This window comes from Vipera berus (assembly GCF_964194415.1).
Source record: "Vipera berus genome assembly, chromosome: 3".
Classification (NCBI taxonomy): Eukaryota; Metazoa; Chordata; class Lepidosauria; order Squamata; family Viperidae; genus Vipera; species Vipera berus.
This window is the reverse complement of record NC_138204.1, coordinates 145,105,761-145,129,079: the sequence shown is the minus strand read 5'-3', so window position 1 is coordinate 145,129,079 and position 23,319 is coordinate 145,105,761. Positions and strand designations below refer to the sequence as shown.

At 40.7% G+C, this 23,319-nt stretch overlaps 2 protein-coding genes across 2 annotated transcripts in view; one reads left to right on the top strand and one right to left on the bottom strand.

Annotated features, from left to right (window-relative positions):
- The window catches only part of LYRM4 (LYR motif containing 4), a 42,164-nt gene extending 28,840 nt beyond the window's left edge, over positions 1–13,324 (top strand). The window contains exon 3 of the mRNA XM_081324204.1: positions 12,985–13,324. Coding sequence (XP_081180330.1) covers positions 12,985–13,047 — 63 coding nt within the window. The 3' untranslated portion in view covers positions 13,048–13,324. The remainder of the gene's footprint in view (positions 1–12,984) is intronic.
- Positions 13,325–18,417: 5,093 nt separating this feature from the next.
- PPP1R3G (protein phosphatase 1 regulatory subunit 3G) lies at positions 18,418–23,048 on the bottom strand. The gene has a single exon (XM_081322324.1). It carries the CDS (start codon positions 22,867–22,869, stop codon positions 21,826–21,828), a length of 1,044 nt encoding a protein of 347 aa, XP_081178450.1. The 5' UTR covers positions 22,870–23,048; the 3' UTR covers positions 18,418–21,825.
- Between the last annotated feature and the right edge of the window lie 271 nt (positions 23,049–23,319).

Here is a 23,319-nt window from a genome sequence, read left to right as displayed (position 1 = left end):
GTATGAAGTTAAAATAAGTTCACAAGGATGAAGATACATATTACTTGAATTGCTTAACCACATTTTAAAAACGTGATCTTTGTATGTTGAAAACTCATTGCTCGGAGGTGTTTCACAGTACCCAAGAAAGGTATTCATTAATAATGAGAATATTAGCTACACAAGTCACAAAACCATGCAGGGAATTCAGTCCGACATCAGTGTATTGCTGGATAACAGGGGAGTGGCTAAATGTTTGATTCTTTCCTGCATCGAAAAGGGATATTGAGAGTGAAGCCACTAATTAAATAGTTCTTCCCTAAGTGGTTGTGATATAGTTATTTGCAACCGATGCATACAAAATAATGCCTTCTTTACTCTTATGTCCTAAATTAGTTACCATCTTGTATTGATAAGAGTCAGGCAAATATCAGTGGAAAAATGTCCTTATTTTTAATATGCTTGAAACATTCTTGAAGCATATCTATGTTGTAATAAACAGCATAATAATAATAGGTATAATTAATAATAGGTATTGATTATGCATGTTTGCAGTTCTTGGGTTAAAATCAGATGGTAATTCATAATTAACAATGTGCTAAATAATCTAGCAATCTCTTGTGGACTTCTCAGAGGCTGGGAAAGAGGATGGTGGTTTGCCATTTCAGAAATTCGTTGATTCTTCCTTGGTTAGAAAATTAGGTAGCCACATATCCACTGCAACAACAGACAATTAGCAAGATAATCAAGGAACCCCTGGCTTAAATAAATTTAGAGATGAAGAGTAGGCAAATGGGAAGCATGCCTTCATAAATGGAAGCTTACCATCTACTGCTTTTGTTTTGCAGTTCTGTGTGACTTCAGAAAACCTGCTTCTAGGAACTGGGAGACACTGTTTAAGGCTACAAATTGATGATGGGGAGGTTGCAGAAATTATATGGACAAAGGAACAACTTAGAATTCAAGCCTTTAAGTGAGCTTCTGTTTGCATCAGAGAGATTTCAATTCTAGAGAATTTTTATGGCTCTGGAGGATGAGAAAAAAGGGGTTGCAGGCTACACATGACCTTTTGAATGTCAGCAAGATAAAAAGTTAATGGTCACAGAAGGTCCAGACGCTTATATTTACTCACGCTATATGAAGTCTGGAAGAACAGCAGAAACTGTTTTTTTATAAAATAAAATAAAATAAAATAAAATAAAATAAAATAATCTAGCTATCTAAAATACAGACAGTAAACTATTTCTTGGCTAAAATGATTGGGGACAAGCACTCCACATGTTCTTCTCACCTATTCCAGTGTGTGATTACCAGGATGTGAATTTAAAGTTTGGATTATATCAGTAAATCACTGGTAACAAAAACAAATCGCTGATAACTAAAAACATGTAACATAAGGAACATTTGTAGAAGTTCTTTCTACCACGTCCTACCATGTGCATGGAGTTACATTCCCCTGACTTGATGGGAACTGGCTGACTCACTTCCAAATGACCCTGTACCTTCTGCAGCTCAAGAGCATCATAAAGAACAGATAGACTTTGTGCTACTGTTTCAGTATGAAAATAAGCATTTCTATAAACTAGCAGATTAAGACGGGTACACTTTATTAAAGATCAAGGGCCAGTCAAACGATTGGAAATTCTATATTTAAATGTGTATTGTCAAACCAATGCTTATAAGTGTAATCTTAGGTATTTTGATTCAGAAGCTGAATACGACTCTTAAAATTGAATTTATCCACAAACAAGGTCTGTGCTGAAATTGCATTGAACTCACCAGAATTCATTTTCAAATATGCATGGGTCTAGGATGTGAATTAAAAAATTGTGATGGATTGTGGATTGTGTCTACGAAGGGAGAAGTGGCATGATGGGCTACAGTGAAGTGGAAGGTTCCCAAAAAAGAGGGAGCACACATTCCAAGGACGGGTTGAGACAAGAGACAACACAGTCCAGAGCTGAAACAGAGAAAGAGGAAGAGATTTAGAATAACTATAACCTAGAATCTCCCAGGGTATATTTATTAGGATTAGAGTAGTATAAGTTTAATCTGGCAAGATTCTGTCTATACAGTAAAAGCCAGCAGTCCCCAACCTTCCCTGCTCTATGGACCAGCAGTAGTGGTGGTGGGGGACAGAGGGGTTGGTTTTGCACATGCGCCCACTGCTTTCACAAATGGAGTGCACTTGCACACTCACCCACTGCTTACATGGCCCGTCTAGGCATTATAAACCCCTGGTATAAACAAATAAAGACCTGAACTTTGGCTGGATTGTTCTATGTTGTTTTTGGGATGGGCCTGACATCAAGCATAGATGTTATCTTTTTTTCCATACTCGTAGTTTCCCTTGCTTAAGAAATACATAGCTGTTTGTGTGATCCTGTGAATATATGTGTTTGCGCATGTGCACAAACCTTTGGGCAACAATACATAGGAGATCCTATTGATTATTGCATTGTATAGCAAGTTTTGACAGATCTCAGAGCTTCTTGCAGTGAGCTGGCATTCTAGGAACATGTAGAAGCTTGATGTTGGTAGTCACCCTTGCAGATGTAAGCATGCAACCTGCTGTACATGTAGCTATATACCATGTTTTCTGAAGAGCCAAACATATTAAAGAAAATATTAAGATAATGACTATTTTTGTACCTGAGGCTCAGCAATAACCAAAGAGTTTCTTCACCACCACCATCCCGACTTTACATAAACAAGCAGAAATATGCATATGACTTTAATAGAGCTGAAGCTAATTGACTTGAAATGAGTGAAACCAGATCAGTGAGAATATTTATAACTTTTACATTGAATTTTGTTCTTTGCTTTCTTTGGCTTTGGCATAAGGTTTACTGTAATCACATGGATTAATGTACTTAGTAGCTGTCCTTATTTTCCCTATGAAGATAACTGTTGAAGTGGATGCTGTTCTATGCACATTCACTTACTATTGTCTCTGTAAGTCCATTTCACGGAGGTGACCTTTGCAGAGAAAATGCTGCCTCATTACTGGATATGTTACTTGGTTTTGAAAAAACTCTTACTGTGTATAGACTGATAAAACTTTTGATATTCAGTTTCACCCATGGTGTTGTGATTCAGTGTCAGCCTGTGCTCCCAGCAGCTGAGTCCGATGAATCTGAGGAGGAGGAAGGGGGGGTTGGAGAGCCTTTGGTGTCAGAGGGACGCTCTGATGCACTGCAGGACTCTCAGGCTGGCCCCTCCAGTCATGTTCCTCATGAGGCTCAGCTGTGTGAGTACAAGGTGTCGGACTCAGAAGTCACAGCTGAATCTGTTCAGAGATGCTAGAAGCAGAAGGCAATCCAGCAGAGCAGAGCAGAGAAAATCAATGAGGCAACTCAGTGAGAGGAGGAGAAGGCAGTGAGAAGCCACGCCTTGGGACTGATAATAAAAGGGGAAGATGTGGGCAGGGCTGGTTGCTGAAGGCAACCGTTTGGAGACATTCTAAGGGAATCCTGATCTGTTCTTGATACTTCTGTTTAACTCTTGTTTGTTGACTCTTGTTTGATATTTTGATTCATTTATTGAAGGAAATATTCTGTTGCTTTTTTGTTTGAACTGTAAATAAATTTGGGTTGGGTTTTTCCAGCCTATTGACTGTAAACAGGAAAAAAGGGGTTGTCCCTGACACACAAACAGGGCCGGTCGTAGGCTGGAACAGAACACATGGGTGCAAAATGCTTCAAATAATGAAGATAATGTCCTTTTCTCATGGTTCATTCTTTTCTTTCCCACGTGTGTTTATACGAGTGCCACCTTATCTCATGCTCAAAACTACGAGAAAATCCATTCTCTGGCTTAGGTATCTGTTCTTCGCCTAGCTGCTGATGTTGATTGTTCCATGGTGAGGAAAGGATACGCTACCTACATTAGCCACGATTGCTACCTCTCTTCCAGTGCTCAAATCTCAGGATTTGGAGCACCCCCTTGGGTAGCTAAGATTAAACTTTAGGGAACACCTCTGGGGAATGAAGTTGGGAGAGAGAGTGGACTGGGAGAACATTGAAGAAAACCTTTGGTATAATAAAAAAAACTACTCATTGCTATGATGCCCATTACAGCAGCTCACAGGGGAAAAAAGAGAAATGTGCTTTCTTCATGAACTTTGCCAGTGTAAATGTTTACATTGCAGATGGACATCTAAAAGCTTTGTAGTGTCATCTGCCAAGATAGTTGCGTGTCATTGTTTTGTTTTTTTTTTAGCTTTTTATAAATGGATATATTGGAGTTTCTCTGTAATTACTCATTTTCTTAAAATGGTCCGGTCAAGAGACAGATAAGCTTGTACATGCCTTACACCAAATCATTAAAAACCATAGTATTCCAGAAACCATGAGGTCTGGCAAACTATTTGATGCCTACAGCAAAACAATTTATCACCCTCCAGATGTGCCCAAAATACAAACTTCTTACCAGCATGCCTTTTGGAGAGAGACATTTCTCCAGTCTTTTTAACTTTACTCTGCAATCACACTGGCAAATAAATTAGTAGAATTACCATTTTTGCATGCCATAAATATACAGTTTCCTCTTTCTCTTCGTATATAATGGGATACGATTAGGAGTGCTGTTGGTAGCTATATGCAGCATTTTATTTTAAAGCATCTGTATTATCAGTTCTACTTGATGAGGTTATTTGAGTTGCCCAGGGCAAGCAGCCAACTCCTTGAATCCCAGCTGGGTACCAAACTGAATGAACAGTAAAGAACCTGATGTCCTTGGGCTCTCATGGTCAATGTTCCATACATTTTGTCTTCCCATAAGCAAACAGAATCTGTGTGTGTATGTCTGTATTTCTGTCTCTGTCTCTTTCTCTGTCTCTCTTTCACACACAGACAGACACACACATCCTAGAAAAGGCCTTTTAAAACTAAAAGAGGAGTTGTATATCTGAGAAGCCAATGCCTTTCAAGTATACGGTAAAGTGGCTGTTAGCCAGAAAACCTACCCCAATGTTGGGATATGTTTCAGTGTATTTAATCGCCGTAACAACAGCCCACTGGCTTCTTATGCAACCAGTAGAAAAAGTGCAAAAAAGAACAGCACCCAGGAGAAGAGAGGCAAAAGCATACGGAATAACAAGCACAAAATTTGGCATATATGCTACATCCAAATGTTTGATTTGCCATACTCCCTTCCTACTGTGGAACTGGCAGAAAATCATGCCACATTAAATCTTGCCTCCCCCAGCAGGTCCGTGTTGCCCAGTTCTCCACATAACATCACCCGACTTTCTAAAGACTGCGGTTTATAGTTTCCTTAGCTGAAATTCCAACTTTTCTTGGTATCATCCTGCCGATCAAAATTCTCCTTCAGTTGACATACACAAGCACAAAAAATCCACAGCATTTTTCCCCCTTTTTCTTTTCCTGTTGTAATGTTGACCTCTTTTTTTAAAAATAAATCTTGAAACTTATGAATTTACTTGCTAACTGTTCGATCTATCAAGCACTAAATTGCAGCAAAGAGGTAGAGTTTTCATATCCCTTGGCTGCTACCTAGTGAGGGTCCAGATCTGTGCAACTGAGATGAACCCAGCGAAATGAATTTGAGAAAGGGTTTAACTGTGAGGATCAATGTGGGAATTGTAAATTCTCCCAAGAACATTATATGAAGAAGTGAATGCAGAGCCAGGGCGCTCTCGAGATCAGAGAACAGCCACTAGGAAGTATTTCATTTATACTTTTTACTTACATGTGTTAAGCCTGGCATGGGTTAGTAATGTTAAGGCTTCACACTCTTTAAGCTGACAAATTGGCTAGTCAATCAACACATATTTTTTTTAAAAAAAGGGGCGGTGGGGGGAGAATGGCTGCTTAGTCTGGAGTTCCAGTTCTCTTTAAAGCCAAAACAGAACAGAAAGGCAGGTGAAGAAGTTAGGGCACAGACTGAGTCCAGAAGAAGCCATAGGTTTGTCAACATGGAGCTTGTCATTTCAGGCTGCTTCTCCAGTGCAGAAAAATAAACTCTACATTACTGATATAATCAACTTGAATCAAGATGTTAGAGAAGACTCCACTTCCAGGGCATAGCATCTTAAACCATCCTTGAGCTGTCTCACATTACAGGGGAAGGCATATAGGCTTAGGAAATGGTGGACTAACACCAGAGTAAGGAAGATATGTGGATTGGCCCACGGTGACAGAAATAGAAAGATCTCTTCACTGAGCTAACATGAGCTACAGAAAGTAAATACTCAGGTTTGAAAATATTTCCTTTAAAGAAATTCATTCTCATGGTTGGGCTTCCTATTTTAATTATAAAGCCCATTTGTGAGTTTGCAGTGTCATTCTAATCCACTAGTAGGGAAACACAGAAGTTTCCTTTTGGAGAGACTTGGGAATCTCAAAGAGTCAAGCACCTTTCCCCAACTTCAGTGCCCTCAAGGTGTCTGGCTTCATCTGCCTAACTGTATCTAACCGGTGTGGCCATTGCTGAGAATTCAGAAAATAGAAATTCACACATCAGGAAAAGTATAAAATGGGACCAATGAATTCTAATGGCCATTAACAATGCCAAAGTAGTGTGATATATTAATGAGCAAAGGGGACAGAAGCACACCTTACTTCTCCAATCAGTAGATTCTTTAGTTTGGTGCTTCAGGAGGGGTTGCCTTTCTAATTATAAGTCTGACTGTTTGCCTTTGGCCCGCATATAAATGTTCCAAAGCTACTAATATGCAGATAGATCCTAGATCAGCCAATAATTCTAGGTGTGCTCAGACTTTGAGTTATTCTCACATTGATTCCCCTACCACTCAATATGTACTTTCCTGCACCAGAGCAGGAACTGACCTGTGGATCTCTAGAGCAGTGTTTTTCAGCCTCGGCAGCTTTAAGGTATGAACTTCAACTCCCAGAATTCCAAGCCAGCATGAAAAAGATCTTTGAGCTTTGCAAACCAAGCTAAATTTGAGCTATTTACTATTTTGTATTTCAAGTGTTATTTTTTTCAATGATTTTAAAATCTAGCAGGTTTTCTAGAGTTTACATCTTTACTACTCAATAAATGTTTTCTTAAGGATTTTCTTAATCTCTCTCCCCTGCTTCAACTCTAATTTGTGGAGTTTGTCACCTATTTTGTCAAAGCTGACTGATAAATCACCTGAGCCCATATCAATTTCTTCTATTCGTTTATTGTCACGAATAGCCATTTTTTGTTTCTTTTATCCTGCTCAGGTGACTCCATCTGATATGACCTTTTATGGCCTTAATATCAGTAGAGTACCTCTTTCAATACAAACGGGGAAGGCTTTAGATAAGTAAATATTTATCTGTTATGTAGTTCCACAGAAGGGACAAAAAGTTTCCTCTGTCCACGTTCTTCTAAAAGGGTTTTTGCTACTACTCATTTATATATTACCAACTAACAAACAAGTGTTGCATCCCAGAACATGTTTTTAAAAAGCTCTGCTTGATGCAATAATATCATGGGGACAGGGTTCCATTATAAAGTATTTTAGTTCTAGAAATTTCCAAAACAAGCTACTACATCCCATTAGTATAAATATCCCAATGAGCACTTAATGAACTTCAGTTACAGGCAAGTAACCAATTCTTAGTGTCTTTCAACAATTATACACCTTAGATTTCCCTTCAGGTAGTCCTTGTTTAGCAACTATAATTGGGGTGGGCAACTCAGCCACTAAGTGAAATTATGACTATACTTATGATCTTACTTCAGCTTACCTTTGATTTACAGACCTGCAAAAGTCATAAATGTGAGGATTAGTCATAAAGTTACTTTTCCTCACTACCAAAACTCTAAAGCAGGGGTGTCAAACTCCCGGCCTACGGGCCGGACGCATCTCATGGAAACCGCACCCACCCCATTGCCAGCAATGGCAAAACAGTCCTGATACGTTGCGTGACATTGCGGGTTTGACATGTCTGCTCTAAAGGGTTATTAAATGGGGCATTTGCTAATTGAGGACTACCTGTATTTTATATTGGCATGATTGTGCACAATTTATTTTTTACAGTATACATTATGTTCAGGAAATATGCTAACGTTATCTATGCCGCAGCTCATTAGCTGAAAAAGAGAAAGTTCATCTTTGGAATAACCAAATAGGCATGCTTATTGGGATGACAGTGGAATTATGGGAAGGGCTGATTGTAATTAGGCCAAAAGCAGTAAATGAGAAGTTCTGTAGTTGCCATGAAAGAATTTGTCAAGGCTCACCACTCTGTCAGTGTTAAATTATTGGAGCAGCATTTCAACTTGTCTTCCTTCAGGTCAGCATTAAAATAAGATTTATCAAACTAATGTCCAAAAATATAGTAGGAATTAATTTAACAACCAAATACAAAGTACTCTAAACATAATTGTTGGCTCTAAAGCTGTTATGAACTTGGAAACCTTTTTTTTCATTTTTGGCTTTTTCATTTGTTTCTACGGAAACTGAAAACGGAAGAGGGTAATGCCAGAAGAGGAAAAAAATGGAACTCTTGTAAAAATGTTCTTGTTCAGGGAGTAGAAATAAGCATTTACAATTCAACTTGCCCTGAAACACAAAACATTTGATGAAGATTGTGTTCTGTTAGTAAAGATGTAAGATATAAGGCCAGCTAAAACTGCTGCTCTGTTCCATTTCTCATCAATTAAAAAAAAAGCTGAGCACAGACGGAGCACATTTTATCAGGAGAATCATGGGATGGAATCCATGTTTATAATAGCAGCAGAATAAAGTGTGGAGTGCTGATTTATTTTACATTGTTATGAGAGAAATGCATGCTTGAATGCGTTCACATGTTTGTTTTATTTAAATACCTGCCCATTTTTGCACATCAGTGCCCAGGACAGATAAAATGCAAAGCAAACTATAAACCAGTGTATAGAAAGCAAGCAGGAAAGAAATAATTTAATGGAGGTAATGGCTTTCATCTCAGATGAAACAGACCAGCTCAATAGGCCAAAGTTTATATAAATAAAAAGAAATTTACTTGGGAATTGGTAGCTCTCCAGAGAGGACTCCATGGGCATTTATGAGGAAAGATATTCCAGAACCACAGACCTTTTCAACATGTGTATTTTAGTTAATGGAGACAGAGAAAAATGTATCTTCTAAAAATCTTAAAATACAAACAGGTTCATAAGGAAAAAGGCAAAAACCAAATAGCCCTTATGTGATGAATGATGACCCCTGTTGTGGAGCAAACATTAACTTCATACTTGACAGTTGAGATAACATGAGATAATACACTTCAAGAAAACCTTCTTGTTTGTTGATTTATGACAGCATTGAGAACTTTATGGCTCTCCTGAACAACTTCCAGCATCCCTCACTATTGACCATGCTAATTGCAACACTTGAGATTTGTAGTTCAATAACTTTTCAAGTATCATAGATTGATTTATTATCTTATTTGAAGCTTTGTCAGTCATCATTTTTCACACATTTTTTTATTTATTTGCTGGTAGAGCGTAATAATATACAGTGGAGGTAATGGTTTTCATCACAGATGAAACAGAACAGATCAGCAGGCCAAAACCTTGTATAAATGAAAAGAAATTTACTTGGGAACTGGTAGTTCTCCAGAGAGTTGATTCAATGGGCATTATGAGGAAAGATATTCCTCAGAAACAGTATAATTTTGTTGTCACAATACATCCTTGATGACAAACCACAGACACCTCCAAGGTACGAGTGACGTTGTTTATTCTTCTTGCAAGCAGTAAGACTAAACCGGAATAAAGTCAGCGTTGGCAGCATCCTGCTCCAATGCTCCTTTATCGTTTGAACACACCCCAGCCCCACCCCGCCAACACAAACCAGCATCCGGCCACAATCCAATAAAGACCCCGCCCATCTTCTCCCTGTGTGTCGGCTCCACTCCTTGCTCAACGGCAGCAACCGTCAGGTAAGTCTGCCAGGTAACACCCGGCCCAGTCCCCGTAACCCCTCCTCGCGTCTCCCCGACTGTCCTCTCCCCGTCCCCACCACGCGCACCGCACAGACCCTTCCCCGTGTGCACACCCACAGCCCCTGTCACCCCTCGCCACGTCCATCGCGTCCCCACCATTAGTTCAGCCCGACAGCCATGTGCCTCCCGGGCTGGTTGCGCCGCTCCGGATTGGTCACGGCCGGCCAGTCGCTGGAGAGGCCCAAGGACCCCTGCCGAAGGCCCGGCAGACTGCGCAGGCGCGGCCGTCAGCTGTTCGGCAGCTGCCTGCGCTGGCCCCGGCTGTCTGGACGCTTCACAGGCATTCCGCGCCGCGTGGATGGTGGGTTGAGGCCCCTGCGCCGCTGTGGCAGCCGCCTGCGCTGGCCCGGCAGAGAGAAGAGACTGCGCAGGCGCGGCCGTCAGCTGTCCGGCGGCTGCCTGCGCCGACCCCAACTGTTTGGCCGCTCCGCAGGTGTTCCGTGCCACGTGGGTGGCAGGTCAAGCCCTCTGCACCGCTGCGGAACCGTGGGGAGGAACTGGAGGCCGGTCAGCGCGTTGGGAGAAGGAGGCAGGTAACACCGGGCCGACTGGTACCCCCCCGGAGTTGAGAGGCGTCCCCGGAGAGTGGCGAGCGAGCAGGGCTCGACATTTGTACTATTTTGTCAAGTTTTTTATTTGCAAGTTACCTCAATGGATGACATGATTCTTGCGCAAATGCTATTTGGGATTTGCGATCAGGAATTTTGAGCTAGATTATTAAGTATTACACAAGTGTCCATAAGTTGCAGATGGATTTGTTTTCATAGATTATCGAGCTTTGGTCAAATTTATGAATTAGAGAAAAGCAAATACATTATGCTGTCATCTTGTAAGGGATGCCTCTTGCATCTGTGATCCAGCCTTGAATAAATCAGTTCAGTTTTAACTGCAGATGTCAAATGAGAAATTTTACATGGATGAACCAGTCTCTATATATTGCATTTGGCAGAAAGGCCTGTGTTTATTTATGTGACCAATTATTCCACCAAGTGTATTGAGAGAGAAATTATGTATGTGTTTGAACTGGGAAATGTATATTTATTTTAGAAGTGAAATAAATAATGAAAGCCTAGACTCAAGATGTTATTCTAACAACAGATGAAAAGCTTCTCTTCAGAATGGAGAGGTAGCGGGTGAAAGGGGTTGATTACCGTTGTCGGGGAGATTCTTCCTTGATCAAACAGAAATGATCAGTTGGAGCTAGGCCTTGACGAGAGAAAGGGGAGGGGGGAATAATAACTCCTTGAACATTTGATCTATTAGCTTTTTCCCCTGCCAGAAATAGCAGGGAGGGAATATTGTGTTCTAGGTCATGCACAGATTGGGCAGTTCAGCATTCTTGTTTTTGGCAAACTCTGCAAATGCCAAGTGTAAACAAAGGCACACACAACAGCCTGCTGAAACCTCACCACTCTCCTTTTAATCTGTTAGAGGCCTATCAGTGCCCGTATATATGTGGTTGTTCTTAATTGCTATTACTCAGGATGTTACCTTCTGCAAATATTAAGACTCAAGGATTCTGCCATGTCTTTGTGAACACTCCATTTAATTTATAAATGTTTTATTTTTCACGCCTACATTCTAGCATTTGGTATTTTTTTATCCTGAATAAATTATATGATACACAGGAGTTTAAGCTGTTTCTATGTGCTTATATGCACATGTGCTGTATAAGTAGAAACAGGAAGCGACAGCTGTAATGTCTTACTCTAGTAGAAGCCTCAGTAAGTTTAAACATAATGAAGACTGACAATTTCAAATTAAAAAGGGCAAACAATTCGATATAGGTATGTTATATGGATGCGGCCGCGCGAGTTGTGATGGGGGTCTCCCGATACTCCCATGTAACACCTCTGCTCCGCGAGCTGCATTGGCTTCCAGTTGCCCTCCGGGTGAGATTCAAGGTGCTTGCTGGTGATGACCTATAAAGCCCTAAATGAGATAGGTCCGGATTATTTACGGGAGCACCTTCTGCCGGCGTCAACTTCCCATCGTCCTGTGCGCTCCCACAGAGAGGGCCTCCTCAGGGTGCCGTCGGCCAGGGAGTGCTGGCCGGCGGCCCCCAGGGGGAGAGCATTCTCTGTGGGCGCGCCCGCCCTCTGGAATCAGCTTCCTGTTGAGCTCCGGATGGCTCCTGACCATCGCTCTTTTCGCCGCGACCTGAAAACCTGGTTATTTGAGCTTGCCGGCCTGGACTGAGGGATTGGGATTTTAAACTTTAGAATTTGTCTTGTTGGGGCTAACTTAACTTAATTTAATTTATTTTTTAACTTTGTATACCTTGTTTTAACTGCCCTTTACACCGCCCCGAGTCCTTTGGGAGAGGAGCGGTATATAAATCCAATAAAATAAATAAATAAATTAGAGAGCCAGTTTGGTGTAGAGGATTAGGCATCAAGCTAGAAATTGGGAGAGTGGGAGTTCTAGTTCCACCTTGGAAATAAAGCAGGCTGAGTGACCTTGGGCAATCACTTTCTCTCAGCCATGGGAAGGAAGCAATGGCAAACTACTTCTGAAAAACCTTGCCAAGAAAACTGCAGAAACTTGTCCAGGCAGTCTCCAAGACTCAGACACGATTGAACAAAAGGGGAAAAAATCAGATTTTACTTTTATACCTATTAGATAGGAATGCTATGTCTGGTTTGGGGAGCCCTAACAAAGAGCCCCCATGAATCCAAAGGTTGTCAACTTCCTGCTGGTACAACAGAATTGAACCTGTTTTAGATTTCTTCTTCACAACCAAGTGACTTTTATTTATTTTAATAGTGTGTGTGTGTGTGTGTCTGTGTCTGTGTCTGTCTGTGTGTGTGTATACACTTTCATTTTCCTGTCCAAAACAAAAACCTAATCACATTAACTTTGGGAAAGTTTGTTTGTGTGTGTGTGTGTGTATACGTATGTATATATATGTATATATACTCTGTGCATGTCTCCTCCCCAAATGACATTGTGCTTTTATGATAATTTCTTATGAGCACATAATTTCAAATGAGCTACTCTATGAAAATATTGTTTATTAAAATCTGTATATCAGGTCATTAATTATTCTCTTTTTCCTCAGGTGACTATTGGTCAATTGTATACAGCAGAGAAGCTTGTTATTGAGTGCCCACAAAAAGTATAATTCTGAGGCTTTTTTCCTTCCGAAGTAGACAACAACCATTGACAACTCTCAGCATTCTACAACAGGCACAGATCTATATTTAAATGCATATTATCATCTATATATATGACTGATTTATCTTATTCCTCTGGTTTGAAAATATAAGAATCATTGTATAAAGTATAGTTTTATTATAATTGTATTATTTATGTGCCACTAAAATGGATTGTTTTGTTGTACATGAATGCCACTGTTTGCTCGTACATTTTCCTGACAATAAAATATTTGCTCACTTCCTTCTGCTAATGAGATTTGTGCCCTTTTTGTCTGGGTTATGAATATATTTTGCAACTCAGGAAATCAGGCTCAAAATCATTTCTATAAACTGAAGCCTATTTGAACTTTAGTCCCATTCCAGTACAATTCTGTAAACAATATAAATATCCCACCAGTATAGCTTACATTTGTTATTATATGGGCTTAAATTAGAAAATGTGAGAATTTAGGACTCTATTATGACATTTCTGGAGCCATGAGTAGCCACAAGCCTTTATTTGTAATCCACAGATGTATAGGACTCTTTCTTGATTAGACGAGATCCCCCTATTCCAGGGATACTAACTGAACATCCACACCCCTTTGTTTGCAGCGACAAAAAAAATCCAGTAAGAACTTAAAAGTGTTTAGACAGAAGACCATTTTCTATGCTGACAGAACGTGCAAGTGAGAAACAAATTGCATCAGTATGTTGCTGACTGTAGAATCTTCTTATCGGTTTCAAAATTCATGAACCAAAATTAGTCTGTTTGCTATTTCAAAGGTCAAAGACCAATACCAAATCTAAAAAAAACATTCTGAAGTTTTGCAAAGCAGTCAGATATTTAGTAGCACACAAAAGTGTCTGTAACCCATATCAAATATGTAAATATAGCCCCCAAACCACATCCATTACTCTGGAGTAGAGAACCTTGCCAAAGCAAATTTGTAGGTAGGATCCCTCAAACAGTATCCGTAATTGGCTGAGTTCAGTTTCTATGCAGGTCGGTAGAAACTGAAATGGTAAAATATCTTCCAAATTTATGGATCGCTCTGTATTTGGTTTTGTCATAATTTATATAAGTTTGTGTAAAATATGGTATGTAGTATGTGGCTTTTTGAAATCAAATACTATAGGCCGTGTTTTTGTAAATCATGCTTCTCAATTAGTATAAATTCATAGTTCTAGTAAATGGGATTGGTTGCATCGTAGAATGTTTGCCACAAAACAGAAGTTCTTCCAGACAACTTTAAATGCAGGTCTTCTACAATGCTGGATAGTGAAACCATCCAAAATAAGAACTGTATCTTACATCAAGGACCTGTTTTTCATCAAACAGACTGAGAAAGAATATCCTACATTCCTCCATAATATTTGTTTATTGAACAGCACTTCCAAATACTTCAAAAAATTGTTTTAGTCAATTTGAACCGTGTATCTTCCCTATGGTGAACCTGGATAGAGACAGTTATAGATATTCAAGTAACCCAACCCAAAAGTTTTTACATTTATTTTTTTAAAACACAGAAATGGGATGTTCAGTGCTGACATCACACACAAAAAATGCCTTTCACTTGGGGGAGGAGGGAGGGAGGGAGGAATGTATGTAGACAAATGTAGAACATGAAGGCCCAGACAGACATGCTAGAAATTCAGCACAAGACAATGGTATGGTGGAATATGCCATAATCTGCGTATAATAATTTGCATAAATACAGCTAATATAAAATTACTGTTAAATATTTTGATTACATTTTTCTTAGTTACATAGACATAAGTCGTCAATAGTATTTTCCTCTGAATAAACATTTCTAGGATTGCATGATTTACAAAAACACAGCCTATAGTATTTGATTTCTATTGTTACAAACTGTGATTTTATAATGGGTAAGTGACCAGTTAACTTTAGGAACTTACAGATATGTACATTTCAAACATATTGGTTGCAAACATTCTATGATACAACCAATCCCATTTACTAGAACTAAAAGTGATGAATTTATACTAAATGAGAAGCATGATTTACAAAAACACGGCCTATAATATTTGATTTCTATTGTTACAAACTGTGATTTTATAATGGGTAAGTGACCAGTTAACTTTTAGGAACTTACAGATATGTACATTTCAAATTAATGTAATCTATGAAAATGAATTTATACTTTCTCACAACTGAACAAAAAAAGTTATCAAAATACCTAAACATATTGTGAAAGAACACACAACTAATCACTTTTTTAAAAGTCTTATGAAGACCCACTCATCTATAGAAACATAAGAGCTACAGAATCCAGCAGTACTGTGCAAAATTATGGTACTAAACATTTTCTTCTGTCCTTCTGAAAAGTATTCCAACTGAGGAAAATATATCCATGATAAAAATATATCTATCCTGAAGCAAAAATTAAGGTTTTGACATTATTGCGTTCTCAGAATAAGGTAGTCAAATGCATTCTTTCAAATGAAATATGTCTAGTAGACAGTGCTTTTTTTTGTAAAAGAAAAAGGTGCCGGAACTCACACATGTCATACAACCTGCCTTGCCTACCCTACAAGGTTCCATCCAAAAAAGGTGCCGGAACTCCGTTCTGAGCGTTCTATGAGGAAAAAAAGCCCTGCTAGTAGATATTTAACTATACCACAATGCATTGGTTTAATTAATTGATTACATTTACCAATTTCAGACTTGTTAAATATGGCATTTTAGTCCCCCTTTTCTAGCACCCCAGTCCAAATTGGGATAACATTTATTTCTTCATTTGACTTTTAGATCACCATCATTAACTGACTCTCAGGAGGTAACCATTAAGAATAGTAAAATAGCTACACATATTCCTTGTATTCTCATGTGAAAGAGGACTAGCAGCAAAGTATATTTGGGGGGGATTATCAATTGCAGTGCAAATTTTCACACAGACAAGAGTTGGAGAAAGAGGGTTAAATTCAGGAATATAAACAAATTTCAAGAGAGATCCAACTGGAAGTGAATTATCTCAGCACATCAGTGGTAGGAAGAACACTAGGAAAAATCAAATATATTTTATCTTCCCTACAAAACATATTCCAGAATACTCTTACAAATGTATGAGCTGGCCAGGATTTTTGGCATTTAAAACAAAAGCAAAAATCACTACATTTAGTTCCACCAGTGCAATGCTGCTACTTTCATTTTGCAGCACTTTCTGGATTGGCCCTCTAACCACAAAACAGAATTGGCCCAGATGTAGCAAAGACTTCCACTGGAAAACAGGAGAATATTTTTACAAATGTAACCTTCCTCTTACAATTCACCCATGAGATTATAGGGCATGGTTTCTTAACTTCAGTAACTTTAATTATTTAATTCCTTTTTAGTTTTTGTATATTGTATTTTTATTGTATTTGCCCTGTACACTGCCCTGAGTCCTTCGGGAGAAGGGCGGTATAGAAATTAAATTATTATTATTATTATTATTATTATTATTATTATTATTATTATTATTATTATTATTATTATTATTATTATTATTATTATTATTATTATGATTATTATTATTATTATTATTATTATTATGATTATTATGTGTGGATGCCAACTCCCAAAATTCTTCAGCCAATAGGGGTAGCAGTTGATAAACACGGTTCTTAAGAGCATCCGCCAACTTTCTGAACATTTCCAAAGAGCATAAATAATTTTAATTCTACCAAATTAAATTACACCCAATTTTTAGTCTATACAAGTTTCTAGATCTTGTGCTCACAGAATTCAAAGCAAGTTGCAGTATGCCTAAAGAACAATCTAGTACTGCAGCTGACAAAAGTATTAGATAAACAGTCTGTATGAATATTTCAAAGTTCACTTCTTTACGAATATCGAATAGAAAACCAGAGAAGGCAGTGGTAATAAAGTAAGTCAAGGCTTTGAACTGAGCTCATTTTTGAAGTCTTCACACACACTTTTCTTGGCAACAATATGGAATGGTTTGCCACTGCCTTCTTTAGGATGTTTTTTCGCCTTCCCATTATCCTGGGACTTCCAGAGTCCTCATCCAAGTACTAGCCAGCTTAGCTTCACAGAACAACCAAAGCTGGCTACATGCCAAAAAATTTCAACTTGTTAGTTTATGCTTGCTCTGTCTCAACTTCAAAACCTGTCGAGAATTAATCTCTCTTTCACATAAAATCAATGTTCTGATATTTTAAACAGAACAAATAAACGGAAACACAACCTTTACTGCTGTTTAATCCATATGGGCTTTAAGAAACAATACAATCTTGCCAGGCGGTTCAGGCGGTTCAGGTCTGGATGGGGAGAAACAGGCTTCGTCTCAATCCCGCCAAGACTGAGTGGCTGTGCATATCGGCATCTCGGGTTAACCAAGTTATTCCACCTCTAACGATGGGGGGTGAGGTGTTACCCCCCGTTGATAGGGCTCGCAACCTGGGCGTCCTCCTGGATTCACGGCTCAATTTTGAAGATCACATAGGAGCCGTGACCAGGGGGGCTTTTGCACAGGTTCGCCTGGTGCGCCAGTTGCGTCCCTATCTGGACCGAGACGCCCTACGCACAGTTACTCATGCGCTTGTGACCTCCCGTTTGGACTACTGTAACGCTCTCTACATGGGGCTGCCCTCGAAGACCACTCGGAGGCTTCAACTGGTGCAGAATGCGGCCGCGCGAGTTGTAATGGGGTTTCCCCGATACTCCCATGTAACACCTCTACTCCGCGAGCTGCATTGGCTTCCGGTTGCCCTCCGGGTGAAATTCAAGGTGCTGGTTATTACCTATAAAGCCCTACATGGCCTGGGTCCGGGCTATTTGAGGGAACACCTGCTGCCGGCATCAAACGCCCTTCGCCCAGTGCGCTCCCACAGGGAGGGTCTGCTCAGGGTGCCGCCGGTGAGAGATTGCCGGCGGGTGACACCCAGGGATAGGGCCTTCTCTGTGGGAGCGCCTGCCCTCTGGAACCAGCTGCCGGTGGAGCTGAGGACTGCCCCCGACCTCCGATCATTCCGCCGGGGCCTGAAGACCTGGCTCTTTGAGCTCTCAGGCCCAGGCTGAGGAGAAATTTTTAATCCGGGTTTTAATGTATACAGGGTAATTTAATATTTTTTAATTGGTTTTTTAACTTTTGTATGGTGGATTTTTAATTCCCTGTAAACCGCCCTGAGTCCTCAGGGAATAGGGCGGTATATAAATGCAACTAAATAAATAAATAAATAAATAAATAAATAAATAAATAAATCCAATATAACATCTGAAATCCCCTGCCTTTCCTTTGCAATAGTTTTACAAAGGCTTGGTTAAGAACAAAACAGACAAACACCCCCCCACACACACACAAAGCATTACACCAAAGACAAGAATTGTCATGTGTAGCAGGCAGGAATATAATTTATTCATATTGAAAAGCATTTTCTAAAAAGTTGACAGTTATTTGCTTAGTGTATCCCCAGTGCATATTGAAAGAAACTCTTTACCTCATTCAGTGGTAACCCTTTCCTTCTTTTGCTTCCATAAAGGCATTAGAGGCATGTTTGATATTGCTCCGATAGAACAGAATAATTTATACACTGCTCATAGATTAACATATTGCACAAAACCCCAAAGATCTCAAGAAGATTTGTTAGCATCCTCTGAGTATTTTTTTTATCAAGGCTATACCAAGTAGACATGTTTTCTATATTATGGTAAAACTAGTATTTACTAGCTTTTGCTAAAAAAAAAGGCACACAATGTTTTGTCAATTTTTTTTTCTGATTCCTGCTATGAATGATCGTGTTTAGATACCACATTGTTTAAACTTATTTAAAACCTTAAGCGGTTTATCCTGTCACATAACCTATCTATCCCATCATATGTATAATTATTTCAGAGAAGTTATAAACTGCCTTCTTTTCCTGAAATAATAGGATCTTACCACTTAAGGCAGTAGTGGCAGCAAAGTTTATATTGGAAATGAATTATGACTCACTGCTGACTGTGGCACTATATCAAGTATTTTCTATTCCAAAAGGAATATTTTTTTCAGTTTTTCAACTTTTTTCAGTTGCAACACTTATTTAAAACATTTTGGAAATAATACTAAGAAGAAATAATAAACTCTACAGGAGTTTGTGCATTTATAATACAGCATCTTTTTAAAATGACTATTTTTTTCTTGAATACTGAACAAATAAATGTACTATTTCAGCAACAAGAATCATTTTTTTAGAAAAATCAAAATGTTACAAGTCAGTGTGCCTCTTTCCATACTGGCTGTGTAGCATTTAAATTTCAATTATAGTCTAATCTTCATCACTAATCAGCGACTGAGTCCATGATTAATATACACTTTTGTCAGTCTATGCTTTAAACAATTATTAGGAGCACCATAAAATTTTAAAACAATACACAACTTTTTTAAAAAGAAAAGTATATTCTTCATAATGATTACATTCTAAATATGTGTTAATCAGTTAGCCAGAAAATAGGACTGCTGTACAAAAGAAAAATAAATGCTTGTCTTATCTCATTTACAGGAATACAACAGCCTATGAAAGGACCCCACCAATTTGCAAACATGCAATATACCTATTTGAAAGCCATGCCTGGCCAAGGTACCTAGAGTTTACTACACCTTAAACACTTGGCAAACATTTTCTTAAAAAATTTTAAGTACTCCCATCTCCTTAAAAAAACCAACCCGGTCTTCCTAAGAAGAGATCAATCACATGACACTACACCTGCAAAACATGAATAAGCGTAGTTTACAATATTTATCTTCTTATATCTCCCTTCACCCTCACCATTAAATAAGTGTGGCATTTAACTATACAATATTTCTTTCCCAAACACTCCTAAGATAAAATCAGTCACTTCATACTACTGAAGCACAGCTGTATCTCTTAAGTGTTCCAGAGTCTGCATTTTTTTTCTAAAAGAAGCTGAGAATGGCTTACTAAAAAAGATCCCAACATTCCAAGTTTAGAAAAGTATTTTTGGAACCACACCCTAGTCTTTCTAACTGGGACTCTTCATATGCATTAGATTTTTTAACATTCTGAATTCCTAGTCTCTAAATAATAGTGTCTAGGGATTCTATAATCCGAGGCATTTATTATTTTATTTAAAATGTTTATGTAGCCAACCATCATCTAACCAACTTTGTGCAGTTACATTTGAAGGACATGATATTAAGGACATTTTAATTCAACCTGATGGCTAAACAGTGTTTAGATCACTTAGCTGAGGAGATCTGGAAGAAACTATTCAACTAAACAACAGTTTACTGAACTGATCCTTCAAAACTGCAATTCAGCAGAATTATTGCACTTTATGCCAGCTGCCTACAGAGGTTGAATTATTCTAAAGTTACAGCTAATTTAAAAAACAATTTGTGGCAGAAAACCCATATGAGGTGAAACACATTATGGGAAATAAGTGTTGTGCACTCCATCAATTATTGTCAGAGAACTTTTCAAGCTCCAACATGAGAGGATTTGGAGATACAGAATCTGCTTTTTAAAAAATGAAGCAGTCAATTCAGAAAATCCTATCAGTTGTACCTGCACTCCTTGCTACTCATGCCTAGCTGATATAATAGTCAAAGACCCAAGGGGACAGATATTGTTTACTTGCAATAATTATGTAAAAGAGGACATTTCAATGGGGAAGAAAATGTAAGCTACATTTAGATAGAAAACTTCTACTGTATCTCTTTTCCTTTGGTCACCCTCTAGGCATATACAAAAGTGAAGCTAATAATAATCACCCAGATTTGAGTTCTCACATAGGTACTTAGTTCACAGATTATAAGTATCTCCAAATAGCATATATATTGTTCTTAAAACATGTGATTCCTGAATAATGGAGCAGGCTCTAAAACTTGCAATGCAAACCAAGCATCATTTCTTCAAGACCCTGATCAATTCCTGCTAAGAAATGTAAATAATCTCGAAAGTAAGTAGGTTCCAACATACCTATCACTTACAGTAAAAATGACAGTAGTCATTTCTTAGGGAATGATACATTGCAAACGTAGCATTATAATTTCATAGCTGCAGTTTTATAAAGAAGCTTTGTCCTAAGGCACAACAGGCAAGGGGAAACCCCCATTCAACCAAATTAAATATATATATATATTCTTCATCACTCTAGTTATCCCATTTCCAGAGAAGTGTTCTGAATTCGGGCAGCATTCTTCTAGGCTTTTCAGAAGTCACTGCCAAACACAGGAAAGAGCAGCCCAAATCACCCATGACTTTAAAGGGGACAAAGTTCCAGTCCTGCTGTAGTTCAATTCTCTTTTTCATACCCAAAAGCTGATACATCCCCACTCAGATACCCATGCTGCAAAGGAGACTTCGCCAGAACTGCTTTCCAATGAGTCTTAAAACATTCTCTTTTCCTGGCCTACCTAGAGTGCCAGAAACCTTCAGGATTCTTGTAAAAAATAAACTCTACTTTTCTAAGACGCACACTTCTCTTTTCCTACACCGGGCTACGATTCTCCCATTCGGCTGCCTCTTCGATCCAAAACTTGAAGCCGGCAAGCAAGGCTTACCAGGCTGGCGGCACGATGGCTAAAGTGCGAGGAGGGCTGGCGATCTCGATATTTTGGGCCGCTCGAAGGAAGAAAGGGGGCCAAGGCGAGTCACGGATAGGTTCAGCCCTTAGGATGTTGCGCTGTAGTAGGACTCCGGAAGGCTGTAACGCGAGGCAAATCAGGCTGGTTTCTGGAGCCATTTCGGGCTCTCTCAAGAGCCAGTTGGCAGCCAAGTCGCGGTGGCTCCGTTTCTCATCACAGGGGAGTTGCAGATTTCTCGGTGCCGCAATCGCGGAGGGTATAGTTGGTCCCGCCGTTGTTGTCCCAATGCTCCCCTTGCTGGCTTCGATAGCAGATAGCGAAATGCACGGCCGTCCCGTCTGGCAAACCAGGAGGAAGGCAGAGCGAGAACTGGTAACGCTCGACCGGAGCGGAGCCATCCGAAAGGTCCCCATCCGGGAACGGCAGAGCCGGGACGTCCAGGAAAGAAAGCCACTCGTTGAAGGTGTAGCGTACCGTCACTTCTTTGGAGCCGGGGCAACTCAGCACCCTCACCACGCCACGCACGTCCGCGGGAGCCCCGGCCAGCGCCGTCCCCGCTACTTCTTCCAGGCAGACGCGATCCCGCCGCAGCCGCTCGCCGCTGACTCGCTCGTCCGCCCCGTCCAAAGGGGCCGCGAGCCGGAGCGGGACCTGAGGCGTCGGCCGAGGGAAAGGCGACGCTGCGCAACCGCCCAACTCGGCCAGGGCGGCGGTGAAGTCCTCGAAGTCCCTCTGCCTCATGGGGAAGCTCTGCAAGCGGGAGAGCACGGCGTAAGGCACCTGCGGCTCCTCGGCAGCGCTGTAATGCTTGACGCTGGCCAAGCACAAGCCCAGGGAATCGGCGAACTGCACCCGCTTCTTGCACTTGGTGCAGCAGCCGCGGATGCCCCCCGTCGGCGGCGACGCCTCGTCGAACTCGTCATCTTCGCTCCCGTCGCTGTCGCCCGGGATTCGCCTGCTCTGGAAGAAGCGCGCCGCTGCCAAAGACGGGCTGTCGGGCAGCGAGAAGGAGCGCCCGCGCCGACGGCGCCACTCCAGCAGCGCCTCCTCGTCTTTCTCCCGGGCGGCTGCCACCGGGCAGTCCCGCTGCTGCTGTTGCTGTTGCTGCGCGGGCTTCTCCGCCGCTGTCGCCTCCTCCTCCTCCTCGGCGTCTTCTCGCCATGCCGGGGTTAGCGCAGGTTGCTCGTCGGGCTGACGCTCCCCGAAGGGAGCGAAAAGTTGCCCCCAACTCAGGACCGCGGAGCCGCGGTTCTCCATAGCATGGCGCCGACGCTACGCCAAAGCTCCCGCTCGGGGAGAAGCCACCTTCCACTTTTCCCGTCAGAGCTCCCGTGGGAAAAAAGAGCGCGCGACAAACGCCGCTCCGTTTCAAAGCGGGTCGCTTTATCTGTCAGGGGAGGCAAAAGGCCTTCGGACGAGAAGGCGCGCCCCCTTCGCCTTGCCTTTCTCTTCTCCCCCCTCCCTCCTCTCCCGAGAAAGGATGGGGCGGGGCGGGACCTCCCACACAAAACCGTAAGAAAAAGACATTCGCCACAAGCTCAAAGGCACGTAGCCGCTCCGCGCGGAAATTGGGAAGCGCGCGCGCGCGCGCGTCACTCTCCTGGGGGGTGGGGTGGGGGGAGATGGAATATAATAATTTAAGCGCAGGGGTCTTCAAACTTGGCCCTTTTATGACTTGTAGACTTCAACTTCCAGAATTCCTCAGCC

Coding starts and splice junctions, on each gene's coding strand:
- PPP1R3G (XM_081322324.1), bottom strand. CDS start 22,869: ATGGAGAACCGCGGCTCCGCGGTCCTGAGTTGGGGGCAACTTTTCGCT.